The sequence below is a fragment of the Jaculus jaculus genome, chromosome 19 (genome assembly GCF_020740685.1).
Source record: "Jaculus jaculus isolate mJacJac1 chromosome 19, mJacJac1.mat.Y.cur, whole genome shotgun sequence".
Taxonomy (NCBI): Eukaryota; Metazoa; Chordata; class Mammalia; order Rodentia; family Dipodidae; genus Jaculus; species Jaculus jaculus.
In genome coordinates this window covers 23,652,646-23,666,547 of record NC_059120.1, presented here as the reverse complement: position 1 = coordinate 23,666,547, position 13,902 = coordinate 23,652,646, and the positions used below count along the sequence as shown (strand labels likewise).

At 49.6% G+C, this 13,902-nt stretch overlaps 1 protein-coding gene across 1 annotated transcript in view; it reads left to right on the top strand.

Annotated features, from left to right (window-relative positions):
• The first annotated feature begins 302 nt into the window (after positions 1 to 302).
• Positions 303 to 13,902, top strand: part of Cnn3 (calponin 3) — a 41,977-nt gene continuing 28,377 nt past the window's right edge. The window contains exon 1 of the mRNA XM_004663962.3: positions 303 to 510. Coding sequence (XP_004664019.1) covers positions 454 to 510 — 57 coding nt within the window. The 5' untranslated portion in view covers positions 303 to 453. The remainder of the gene's footprint in view (positions 511 to 13,902) is intronic.

The following is a 13,902-nucleotide window of genomic DNA, read 5'->3' as shown; positions in this document are numbered from 1 at the left end:
CCGCGGGGCTGGGAAGCCCCCAGGCGCCGGGGCGGGGCGGGGAGGGCCTCGGTGGCGCGAGGGCGGGGCCGGGGCCGGGACCCCGCGGGGAGGGAGCGCCGCGCCCGCCGCGCTGCCATTGGCCGCGCCGCGCCGGAGCAGGAGAGGCGGGAGGAGGCGGCCGTCCATTGGTCGGTGTCGCCGGCCAATCCCCGGAGGCCCCCGGGGTGTGGGGGGACCGGGCGAGGGGCAGTGCGTGCGGAGCCGCGGTGCGGGCAGCGAGCGAGGCCAAGCCGGCGCCACTCCGGAGCGACCCCGAGGCTCGGGCGGACCCAGGCGGATCGAGTCCCCGCAGCGTCGCCCGCGTCCCGCCGCCAGCGCGCAGAGGAGCGAGCTCGAATCTCCCGCGCGGCCACTCCCGGGGCCAGGAGCGGGGACACGAGTGCCACCGACCCGAGCCTCTCCGGAACCGCCATGACCCATTTCAACAAGGGCCCTTCCTATGGGCTCTCGGCCGAGGTCAAGAACAAGGTAGGCTGACGGGCCGGCCTCTCGGGGTCACCCTGGGCGGAGGCTGCCGGTGGCCCCCCCTGCACGGGACCAGACCCGGCTCCGGAGCGCCTGGGCTCTCTGGCTTCCCGGAGAGGGGTCGTGGAGGCGGCTTGAGAGTTGCGCTCCTCCCCGGTGTGTCCCGCGCCCAGGCTCGCGTCGCCGGTCCCCAGACGCTGGCCTGGCTTTGTTCCCGCGCCCCGGGCTCGGCGGCGGGTTCCCCGGCGCCGGGAGTCCCGCAGCGCCCGCGGGGGCCGCTCCGGGGCTGTAGGATGCGCCCCTCGGGAAAGGGGGCGCTGCTCGCTGCCTGGTCCTTCGCCCTTAGGCGCGGCCTGGCCTCGCGGCTGGGACTCCGGGAGTGGCCACCCCCGCCATCCGCCCCGGAGCAGGCTGCGGTGGGACCCGGCGCCCCCTCCCACCCCAGACCCCTCTTCTTTCTGCCGGCGAGTGGGGGCCCAGAGCGAACTTAGACGGTTACGTGGCCAAGCCGGGCCCCTTATTGTTCCTTGTCTCCTCCTGGGAGGGGACACCGAGGGTCCCGTTTACTTCTGGGAGCCACGGGGGACCCGGGACCCTTCGGCGGCGCCTGCACGCCAAGTGCTTGCTTGTGCGGGGAGCCGAGACAAAGCCTGAGCGCGGCGGCTGCAGATCGGGCACTTTGGAGAATTGAAGCCCGGGAAGTTTGTAGCACCTCGGACGGACGGTCCCGACATCGAGGAGCGTCTTTGCGCGGTGGCTTTTGTTTGGGGGCTCAGCATTGAGATGGGTCGGATTTTGGAGCGATTGGAATTCGGTTACGCACAGCATTGGTCACTGAGCCCAAGAATGCGTCGGGTTTATCTTTGGGACTTTTTGGCCTGGGAAAGAGATGAGAGGCGTCCCCCTCCCCAAATCCTCTCCTTCCTTCCTCCGGCCTGCATTCCAAGCCCATGACATCAAGGGTTGGGGGGGGGGGTGCGGAGAGACCAGCCAATCGGCGTGGAACTGCGCACAGACCGCTCATTGTCTCTCTTCTGCCGGTCCAGCCAGAGCGCCACAAAGGAGGGCCGCGGGCTTTAATTCCCATTTACCTCCCGGGAGCCGGGGCACGTCAGGATCCTCATCGCGCTGGCCCACCGCTGCTACAGTACCTCGGCGAAGTCAGAGATGTTAACATCCCGGGTCTTGGCGTGTCCCCGCCGTGTGAGGGGAATTTTCTGGAAGTCCCGAAGACAGTTATCAACCCCCCAGTGAAGGCTTGGGACTCCCCGCCCCCCGCTGCTGCAGTCTGCGAATCCCACTCTTCTCGGCTGATTCTCGATGTGTCTAAAATCGAAATCACGTCTTTTCCCTTTAAAGATGTTTTGCCGATAGAAAAGAGTTCTAATAGGCGGAAAAGTGAGCGTGGACTACAGGTCTTGCCTGCAGCCTCGCGGTCCCTCTCGCTAAGGGTTACAGTCAGATTTAGGCAACCTTTGAAGGGTGCGGTGGGCGGGAGCGGGGTGGTTAGAGCTCTGGCCCGCCTGTGTGTTTGAATTGCAGCGCTCGGTGACTCGGGGCCCAGAAACCTTCTTTACCTTTCTTTGCATTGTAAATGAGGCACTGACGACTTCGGCAGCCCTGCTAGTGACTGACTTCTTGACTATTAAATCCAGACTGCGTTTGGGTTTTGCTGACTGATTAGCAGCTTCTGCCCTTCTCCTTCTGCTAATTAATCAAACTCCAGGAAGTACTAGATCTCTGTCGTTATAAATGTTTGGAACAGTAAAAACTCCGTTTCTCAGGACCGATGGAGAGAGAGTTATTAAAGGCTGTGGAGAAAACGCCAACCCATTTTTAAAAATATAACCCCTTTTCTTCATGTGGTTTTTTTCCCACATGACCTTTCATAGGAAGTCTTTTGATCTTAAGGGCAGAGGTGAGGAGGACCTGGGGATCATGTCATTTTCTGATCTGGATGCTGAAGCCCAGAAAGGATGTGATTGGCCCAAGTCACTGAAGAAAGTTGGAATAGTCTGAGAATTTCAACTCTACCCGCAATGTCTTATTTATGCTTAGATACCGTCTGCCACTGCTCTTTTCTGCTCCTGGTCCCTATTTTTGTTGCCCACCTGTCATTTCTTGACATTGTGATTATTTTTGGAATGCTGTTCATGATCTCTTTGGGGCTTGGAATCCAAATACCAATGCTTGTATGAGATGTCGCATTTCAGTTGCGGCCTTAGGACTAGTGATAAGCGTACGAGATGGAAGGGCGTGGAGATGATTCTCCGAATAAAGTGCTTCCTTAGTATCATGAGGACCTGAGTCCACATCCCAGAACCCATGTAAAATAGCAAGTGTGGTGCAGGTGTGGGACTGTAATCCCACTTTAGGGGAGGCTGAGACAGGGAATTCCTAGTTAGCGAGTCAGTGACTAGCTAGTGTGGCCAAGTCCATGAACTTTCCGTTCCATGGAAGACCGAGGAAGACAACCTGCTTCTCTGCCTTTGGCCCCACGTGCTCACGTGAGCATGTGTACGTGTGACCACCCCAGCCCCATAAAACAGTGAATGGGCATGTGCAAACAAGAACGTTGACTTCACTGTCCTTGTTGAACACCACTGGAGCCCCTCCTGCTTTTTCCTTACGTTCTGTATAAAGTATTTATGATTAAATACCAGACTTCCCCCACTTAAAGCCTCACTTAACACAGTATATAACATCAGGGAGTGTGGAGTGGACTTTGAGTCAAGCATTTGTAGGTTCTAGTCCCCGTTTGCCCAGTTCCTGCCTTAGATGCAGTTGGCAAGTCACTTGACATTTGTCTATAGGCTTCCTAATCTGTGGAGTGGAAGGAAATAATAATCACCACCCCCTCAGATGCTGCTGGGGGGAGGTGTGTCTGCTTGTGTTGTTGCTCAGTGGCAGTATGGTGGCTGTTAACTTAGTAGTAAGAAGTTAGATTGCATGCCCCTGCCTGTTTTTTTGTTTTTGGAAATACCCCCTTTTATTTTTGTTTAGTTACTTGGCGGGGGTGGGGGGGAGAATGGGCACACTAAGGCTTCCAGCCACTGCAGACAAACTCCAGATGCATGCACCACCTTGTGCACGTGGCTTATGAGGGTCCTGGGGAATGGAACCTGAGTCCTTTGTCTTTGCAGGGAAGCACCTTAGCCACTGAGCCCTCTCCCCAGTCCTGTCCTTGCCTCTTTGAGTGTTCAGTCTGTATCATGTAATGCTGTTTATAATCTCTCATCAAACAAGCCTTTGACCCTATATTTTAGCTGTGAAAGCAGTTCATCAATGCATTGGAATCTTTGATCTTAAATGGTCTTTTTAAAATTTATTTATTTATTTGAGAGAGAGAGAGAGAGAGAGAGAGAGAGAGAGAGAATGGGCGTGCCAGAGCTTCCAGCCACTGCAAATGAACTCCAGATGCATGTACCACCTTGTGCATCTGGTTTATGTGGGCCCTAGGGAATTGAACCCAGGTCCTTTGGCTTGGGAGGCAAGTGCCTTATAACCTCTAAGCCATCTCTCCAGCCCCCATTTTCTTTTCTTTTTCCAAGGTAGGGCTCAGGCCAACCTGGAATTCACTCTAGTCTCAGGGTGGCCTCAAACTCATGGGGATTCTCCTACCTCTTCCTACTGAGTGCTGGGATTAAAGGCGTGCACCACTGCACCCGCCTCCATGATCTTAAATATTCTTATCAACTTCAGGTAAAAATCTTTAAAATTGAAACATTGTTTGGTGAGATGATAAAACAGCACAGCACACACAATTTCTTTTTTTAGTGGTGCACTCAGATGTTGAAGCCAGGACAAATCAATTAGATTCCTTCAGCCTGCAATCGGACCAAAGTCTTTTGGCTTTTTAGTCTCATGGAACCCAGGTTGGCCTTGAACCAATCAACTGTATAGCCAAGGATGACCTTGAACTTTGAATCCTCCTGCTTCCACCTCCAGAGTGCTGAGATTACAGGTGTGTGCCAAGGTGGCTGGAATGGTATTTTGAAATAACAAAAGATAACAATAACAAAAGGGTCATTAGCTGAAATCTACACAGACCCATAATGGTGCCAAAGAAAAAGTTGGAAAGGAATAGACCCTTCCTTACAGGATGGACGCAGTCTTAGAGTGACACTAGTCTTCGTGGGTCACACGGGGAGAGCCTGGTTTTGAATGCTACATGGGGACTGAGAGGACAAAGGAAACATCTTTGTGCCTAATGTTTTAAAAAAATAAAACATAAAACAAGTCCTCAAAGGAAACACATTTCCTGACAGTTGACTCTGAACCAAGTGTTGGAGTGAATAAAGTTGAGGATATAATGTACATGCCCTCACCAGGCTCTGGGCAAATGCTGCAGAGACTCTAGAGGTATCAGCGTAGATGGAGAAAGTAAATTGGGGTGTCTGGGTATAGTGGAGGGACCCAAATAGTCTTCCCTTGGTGTGTTTGGGGGAGAAGGCTAGTTGAACATTAAGAATGGGATTGGAACGCGCATTCTCAGTCTTTTCCCATGGAATGTCTGATTTGTACAAATTGCTGGTTTGCAGAATCTTCTCGGTTACAAAATGGTATTCCAGAGCAGTCAAAAATCATTTTGGGGGCTGGAGAAATAGCTTAGTGGTTAAAGTGTTTGCCTGCAAAGTCAAAGGATCCTGGTTCGATTCCCCAGGACCCATGTAAGCCAGATGCATAAGGTGGCACATGCATCTGGAGTTCATTTGCAGTGGCTGGATGCCCTGGCACGCCCATTCTCTCTCTTTCCCTCTCTCTGTCAAATAAATAAATAAAATCACTTTGGAAGGCTCGTTACTAAGATTTCAAGCCACTGAAAAGTTAGTTTCATACTCATGTAGTAATGGTAGGAGCCACATCCCAGGAGATCTCCCCGCTGTCCGGTCAGTGCCCTGTGAACACACATCAGCTCTTGGGCACCCCAGATCAGAGTCACCCCAAGATGACTCCATTTAAGGTGGAATACCAGGATCACCGTAACAATGTATAGATGGGCTTAGTATGTTTTGCAGCATTAAAGTTGAAAAATCAATTTGTCATTATAAACTTGTTAATTACCTGTCTTTTCCTATCAGAAATAAGGATACTCACTGGTGAATCTCAAGATCTCTATTTTAGGATGTGGCTTGGCACATAAGTAATTGACATGTACCTGAAGTCCTCATTATAAGGAATTCAAACATTATGACTTCATAAAGAATAAACATTATGAGGAATAAAAACATAAGTTGCTTTGTAGTATATAGTAAATTGACTTACTGAGTTTACCTATTGGTAATAGATTTTGTTACCTCTAAAAGCTGGAAATGAACCTGACTAAAGTCCACAGAAAATTCTGTTATATAAGTATGTTTTTGAAGATGTTGGATGGTTTTTATAGCTTGTTTTTCTTAAGCAGTTTGCTTTTATTTATCAGTAGTACATTGAAATCTTATTAAAGTGATTCATCTTTGCTGCTGGTTTTGAATTACCTCCTAGGAAACAGGATTGGCTGAGTTTTTTTGGTGTTTTTTTTTTTTTTCTTTGTTTTGTTTTGTTTTGTTTTTCAAGGCAGGGTCTTGTTCTAGCCCAGGCTGACCTGGAATTCACTATGTAGTCTCATGGCGATCCTCCTGCCTCTGCCCTCTACTGGGATTAAAGGCGTGTGCCGCCACGCCCGGCTCTGGCTGGATTCTTTCTTAGTCTCCCAGGGAAAAAGAAAGGATGGAGTTCCCTTTGGAAAGGTCTTGCTTAAGCCTTGAGTCTTCCAGAAGAGAAGCAGTATGGCCACTTGGCTAAGTCGTGGGCTTTGCCCTTGGCAGGGCCTGGTTGTTGGAGTTTGTCTCCTGGATTGTTCTCAGCTCTCGCCACTTGACCGAGGCATACAGAGAAGGTCACTTTGCACAAATGAGATGGTACCACGTCCACTCTGGTGCTGCTGGTGCCTTAGGGATCCTTCATGTTTATTGTCTTGTGACTTTCAGCCTTTCACAGGCGGCTCTTTGGGAAAAGTTGGCCTTTACCTGAAGTTTCAGATTTCAGAAACTGACCTAACGGCGAAAACAGTGTTGGTTAGTACTACCAATATCCAGAGGTAACACGCTACTTTTTCCATCCAGGTTGGAACATAAGGATTATCACTGACTTTTCTTTGTACCCCACTTATAATATTGAGACATAATTAGTTTTTATTTGTAATGTCAAAAAAAGGCACAATTGGATGTTTTTTTCCTGGGACTACTGAGTGGTGGTGGGAGGAAACTTATCCTTAGAATTTGGGGCCAGTCCTGGGTTCTTGGCATTAGCCTTATTTATGAACATTGGTTCTCCTTGACTCGAAACTCAGTCATCCGTGGGGTCTTTGCTCTGATGCGTGTTTTCTTGCTTCCTCAGACTTTTGTTAAAGGGTTTATGGAGACCACCGCTAGATCCAGGCTGTTTGTGGAGACTTAAGCTTGGCTAGACAGAAGTCCTGGGTGCTAAGACCCCAGCCTTGACAGTGGGAAGGCTTCACCTGGGACACTGGGCAGGAGTGCGTGAATCCTGGTACTCATGATGAGCACAGCCAGATCTGGCAAGTTTTATAAATGGACTGGGGAGGTGGCTTAGTGGCTAAAGACTCTTGCTTGCAAGCCTGCCAGCTCAAATTTGACTCCGGCACTCCCATACAACTGGGCACAAAATACACATGGGCTGTAATCCCTCCAAAGGCCTTGGGGGTCAGAGCCAGGAGAGCCCCACAGCTTGCGGGACAGCTGGTGTGGTGCACAAAGAACAACCAGGGACACCCTGTCTGGGGCAGGGTGGAGGGAGAGGACAACTGAGGTTGTCCGGAAACCTCCACATGTTTGCTGTGGCGCATACACACATACATTATAGACTCTCATAGATACACATGTAAGGAAAAAGACATGAATGTGAGAATTCTTGTGTACTGCTTACTTTTAGAAACAACTTGAAAAAGGAAAATGTGGACTGGAGGGATGGCTTAGGGGTTAAGGCATTTACCTGCCAAGTCTAAGGACCCAGGTTTGATTCCCCAGGACCCACATTAGCCAGATGCACAAGGGTGCACACACATCTGGAGTTTGTTTGCAGTGGCTGTAGGTCCTGGCATGCCCATTATCTCCCTCCGTCCCTCCCTTTCTCTGTCCCTCTTTCTCTGTCAAATAAATAAATAATTTTTTTTTTTTAAAAAAAAGAAAAGTGTTCTTTTTTTCCCTTGCATTTTTGAAGAATACAGCCGGTCATGGTGGGAGGTCATGGCCGCAGAAGCAGGAAGCAGCTGGTCACATGGAATCTCCAGTCAGAAAGCAGAGGACAGTGACTGCTGGTGCTTTTATTTTTATTTAAAAATTTTATTGACAACTTCTATACTTACAGAAAATAAACCATGATAAATCCCTCCCCTCCCCCACTTTCCCCGTCACAACTCTAGTGTCCATCATGTCCCCTCCCTCTCTCCATTAGTCCCTCTTTTATTTTGATGTCATCGTCTTTATCTCTCTTTTTCTTTTTCCTATTATGAGGGTCTTGTGAGGCATTGCAAGGTCATGGATTATTATCAAGGCCAGTTTATGTCTGGACAGTTGCATTGTAAGGAGTGGTACCCTTCCTTTGGCTCTTACATTCTTTCTGCTACCTCTTCCGCAATGCACCCTGAGCCTTGGAGGGTGTGATAGAGATGTTTCACTGCTGAGCACTCCTCTGTCACTTCTCAGCACTGTGGTGCCTTTTGGGTCAACTCAGTGGTTATTGCCATCTGAAAAGAGAAGTTTCTGTAACCAAAAGTGAGTGTAGCATTAATATATGGATAGGAACATTAAGTGTAGTGCCTTCAGTAAAGTTTGGTGAGAATAATATATGCATTTAGTCAGACAAGAGCAGGCTTTATACCCCTAGGGCTCATGACCTCCCCTGCTATACAGGCTTTTTGATTAGGTTTTCAGTACTAGGCATGTATTCCCTCCCATAGAGTGGGCCTTCAGTCCAATTAGAGAGCAGTTGGTTTCCCCCAGAGCAGACATGCCACTATTGCACCTGTTCGGTCATTTGACCTGTTTGGCTAAACTTGAGGCTTCCAGTGTCCACTATTTTCACCACTGATGACTTTGGTGGTTGACAGAGGTCATGGCAGGGCTGCATGCAATGCAACTTTCTCCAGCTTTCAGTCGGGCTACTGGGAGGAGGTTTTCAGCTCAGTATGCTGGTGCTTTTTATTTTTATTCAGTTAAGGGTCCCAGCAGGGTGTGTCTTTGCCCATCAGTTACCCTAATCTAGAAACTCTTCTCAGACAAGCTCAGTAATTTGTCTCATGGGAGATTCTAGATCTTGCCTTGTTGACAATCAATGTTAACCATCACATCCTGTGTACTGAAACATGTCTTGGTAGCCTCTTGTCCTTGATTGGTGGCAGTGAAAACATGACTTGGGTGATGAACAGTGGAGTTGTGGGTTTGAACCCTGGTCCTGCAAGATGGATGCGTTATGACTTACCTTGTTTATATCGCATGTGTGAAGTGAGGGCATCACAATGCTCATCTTGACAGAGTTGCTGGGGAAATATATGCGATAGATGACTCACGTCAAGTGCTTAGGATAATGCCTGGGGCCGAAAGTGCACATTAGATCTGTGATAGTAAGCGTTCTACCGGCTGCTTAGGGTTCACTTCAGTGTTCTGAGCTGCTTTTCTCCTGCAGATGTCGATAACCATCTCTAGAAGCTGAGCATTACTCAGAGCTCTGCTTGCATCTGAATGAGTCTTCGGACAGGCCTGGTGGAGGAGCTGGGCGGCCAGCTGTTTGGCAGTTTGGGTCCGGAATGTGATGGGGCCCCTGGAGCCGGGTGCAGGACGCCTGCTCAGTGTCCCAGGAGAAGTCTTTGCACTGGGAAGGCTGGGGCCTCAGTGCCCAGTACTTCTGTCTAGCCAGAGGCTCTGCTTTGGGCACGACAGCATTCTGCCTTCTCTTCTAAGGCATTGGTTTGCCTTAAACAAGAAACAGCTTTCATTGCTTGGCTTCAGATAAGGCTCTTGTTTCTCTCTGGCTCGCTGGTAAACATATTTGCCGTGCAGCGTGTGTGTCTTGCTTGTAACTGGAGGCTTTCAATCTGAAGGGGTTTTTATGAAGCCTCCATCCGAGCTAGCATGAAGCAAATCCTTGAACACAAGACCAATTCCTAGTCCCCTACTCATTCCTTTAAATTGTGACGGAATTTCTTAGTATCTTCTCCCTGAGCCAAGACTGGGGAGTCAGAGTGTGGGTGTGCCTCGGGTGGAGCAGCTCCCGTGGGAAAGCCAGCAGATTGGGAGCATAAATGCAGAGGAAAGTGGCCCTCTTCTTCCTCTACCAAATCCCCGTACCCGGGCTTGTCATCTGTGCTTGCTTTCGATGTTGGGTCTCACTCTAGCCCAGGCTGACCTGGGGCTCACTCTGTAGTCACAGGCTGGCCTCAAACTGATAGTGACTCTCCTGTCTCTGGCTTCTGAGCGCCGGGATTAAAGGCGTGCGCCACCGCGCCTGGCTGCAGCCTGTCCTGTTCGTCCTAGGTCCCAGCCCTCCTCGCTGCACGGGCTGGGCCGGGGGCTAGTGCAGGCTTCCTCGCCGCGCTTTCCCCTCTCTCCTTTTGTTTCATGTGGGAGGAAATCTGAAAAAAAAAATATAATTAATGCCATGTGGAGCAAGTCTCTGTGCTGTTGGTTAATGCAGACATGTGATTCCACTTTTAAATGCAAAGAAGCAACAGCAAGGCTGGGACGCAGCGCCGTGGGGAGAGTGCTTGCCTAGCACACAGGAGGCCCGGCCTCCGTCTCTGGCACCGCACGCACCGGGATGGTAGCACAAGTTCGTGATCCCAGCACGCCGGGAGGAAGGAGATCAGAAGTTTAAGATCCTCCTCGGTTAAGTACTTCATAAGCCCAGGGGCTGGAGAGATGGCTCAGTGGTCAAGGTACTTACCTGCAAAGCCTAATGACCTGGGTTCGATTCCCCAGTACCCACAAAATCCAGATACACAAAGAGATACCTGCACCTGGAGTTTGTTTACAGTGGCTGGAGGCCCTGGCGTGCCTGTTCTCTCTGTCTCCTATCACATTCTCTCTCTGCTTCAAATAAATAAATAAATGAATAACATTTTAAAAGTACTTGAAGCCCAGCTTGGACTTCAGGAAACCCTAGAGCGGGGAGAACAGAGTAGGGGAGGGAGAGAAGCAGGAAGGAGTCACAGCCATCATCTCATACTCCCAATCACATTTAGAAATCATGTGTACGTGGGTCTCTCATTGTGAGCTTTCTGGCAGTCTCTGGGTTCTGAAGACTGGGGTGAACTTCTTTCTGATTTTCCCTTTCTTCACAGACCTGAACGTTGTGGGTTAGCATCCCTCATCCACGTGTGTCGTGTCAGCCGCGTTTTCATTTCTAATCGTCTTCCTCCTCCAGCTAGGTTTCTTTCCTTTCTTTTCTTCTCTCCGTGGCAGACAGCTCTGCTTTACACGCTTTTCCTACAGTTAGTCTTCCAGCACCTTCCAAAACACACATGTGGCGAGAGGCTACTTTGCAGAGGAGCTGGTAGAAGAGTTAGTGTTTTCAGCCTGAGAGCTCTGCCAAATATCTTGGGGCGAACTTTTGAACTGGGTTGGCCCCGCCCCTGAGTGTGCAGATTCCCCTGGGCTGGGTTCAAGCAGAGCTCCTGAGCTGACAGCCTGCCCCTGTGCTTCAGTGTGAGACAGTGCAACGTTGTTGCACACATGTGTGCATGATACATACACATGTGTGCGGACATGTATATAGGTTCCGGGGGCCAGGGGAGAACATTGGGTGTCCTCTGCTATCACCCAACCGTGTGTTTACTTGAGATGCAGTCTCTCACGGAGCCGCAAACTGCCCTTTCTGGTCAGGCCATTGGCCCTGGCATTGTCAGGTCTCTGCTCCCCACAGAACCGCAGTTCAGGCGTGCATGGCCACATCTCGCTGCTCAACTTGGGTGCAATGGAATCGAACTAGGGTGAATCAGGCTCTGTCAACCCCTCATGCTTGTGTGGCAAATACTGTCTGTCACCCATTGAGCCATCTCTCCTATCCCCCCTTTTAAAGATGAAGTGTTTTTTTAAAAAACAAAAATAAAGTATTTTAAAGCTGAGAGAGACGGGGAGGGCGTTGATAGAATGGGTGCACCAGGGCCTCTTGCCATTGCAAATGAACTCCAGATACATACTTCATTTTGGGCATCTGGCTTTACATGGATACTGGGGAATTGAACCCAAGCTGTCAGGCTTTGCAAGCAAGTGCCTTTAACCTCTGAGCCATCTCCCCAGCCCAAGATGAAGAGTTTTACTGGGTTGCCTAGGCTGTCTCTTGCCTCAGCTCTCCTGTGTGGACATGCATATAGGCACCCTCCACCCTCTTGATCTGCTACTTTGAGGGGGACTGCTGTGGACTGGTCAGATGGCTGAATGGAAGGGGTAGAAAAGACTTAGACAGGGTGGAGGGATGGGTTAGTGGTTAAGACGCTTGCCCGCAAAGCCAAAGATCCTAGGTTCAATTCCCCAGGACCCACATAAGCCAGATGCACAAGATGGCGCACACATCTGGAGTTTGTTTGCAACAGCTGCAGACTCTGGTGTGCCTATTCTCTCCCCTCCCCTCTTTCTCTGCTTCTCTTAGTCTTTGGGGCTAGACCTTAGTCCACAGCCCTGCAGGATGGCCAACCTTCAGGCACATCTTGTCTGCGTCTTCCTGGCTTATGAGAGCTTTTCCCTTTAATATTTGCTCTGTGCATGAAATGACTGCTGGGAAGAACGGGAAGAAGCAAAGCTGTGATCGTGCCCGAGTCCCTTGTCCCGTCCTAGGTCGTGTGCGGCCCTGAACATCACCCACCCATTCCAGAAGCTGAGCTGTAGTTGATGGTGTGGGTGTCCGATTCATGCACTGCTTCCCTGTGGGTGGGTATTTCCTACTTGTGTGGAAGAGTGTGTAACTCTGGAGCTAATACTTACATGTATCTTAGGTATTTTGCAATTGCAATAAAAAAATTATTTGCCAGGCGTGGTGTGCACACCTTTAATCCCAGCACTTGGGAGGCAGAAGTAGAAGGATCACTGTGAGTTCAAGGCCAGCCTGAGACTACATAAAGAATTCCAGGTCAGCCTGGGATAGAGTAAGACCTTACCTTGAAAAACCAATAAAATAAAAGAAACAAATAAATTGCTTTTACCAATGGCATGAAACAAGAAGAAGACCTCTGATGTTTAAAAACATACCAGAACTGTGGGCTTGGAAGATAACTCAGTCAGTAATGTGCTATTAAGCATGAGGGCCTGTGAATTTAATCCCCAGAACCCATGGAAAAAGCCTGTTAATACCAGTGCTGGGGAAGTGGACACCGGCAGGCTCACTGGCCAGCTAGTCTAGCCACGTGGTGACCTACAGGCCAGTAAGAAACCCTGCCTTAAAAACATAGGCAGTACTTGAGGAACAACAGCCTAAGTGTCCTCCACACGTGTGTGCGCGCGCACACACACACACACACACACACACCAGTTAGATCAGTTATATCAGAGTAGCCCTTTGAAGTTCAAGGGGCTTCTTTATTGCTTTGTGTGACTAACATATATCCATGATCCCTGTTCTGCCTGTCATCCTCCCAGACTTTGGAGAGATGTCTGCAAGATGGATTGAGATCAGTTCCTTCAAAAATTATTTAGTAACATAAATAGTTCAAAAAAGGCAAGAGCTTAGGCAGCACCAGAAAGATCTTATTTTAAGATGGCTCTGAGGGTTAAGAGTGATGGTCACTTTGACAGGGTCTGCAGTCCCGTAGGAGACAAGCCTCTCTGGGCATGTCTCTGAGGGATGTTCTAGACTGGGTTAATGGAAGCACTGTGCTTTCCTCATCACGATGGGCTGTATCCTCAAACTGTGAGCCAAGATAACCCCTTCTTCCTAAGTTGCTTTTGTCAGCATACACAGAATTGGTAACCAGGAGTTGGTGTGATTTCTGTGATAACCCTAATTATGTAGTTCTTATACCTTGGAACTGGTTTGTGGGAGGAAAATAGGAGTGTGGAACTTTGGGCTAGAGCAGCCTTACAGTGCTGTAAGCAGGGCTTGAAGGCAATCTGGTGGAAATTTGAAAGACCGTAATGCCAAGAGAAACACACACAGTGGGAGATCTGATTTATGAAGTTTTAGAAGGGAACAGAGGCTCTTAAGGAGTGGGCTACAGGCCATTCAAGTTACATTCTGGCAAGAATCTGGCTTCTCTGTGCCCTTGACTAAGAACTTGATTGAGGCTGAATTCATCAGGCTGTGGCATGGCTACTGTTGGCTGCTGCAGTGAGAGACTAGAAAGATAGGAAAGATGTCCATGTTTAGTAAGGAAAGGCATGTGTGTAAGTTTAAAATCACTACCAA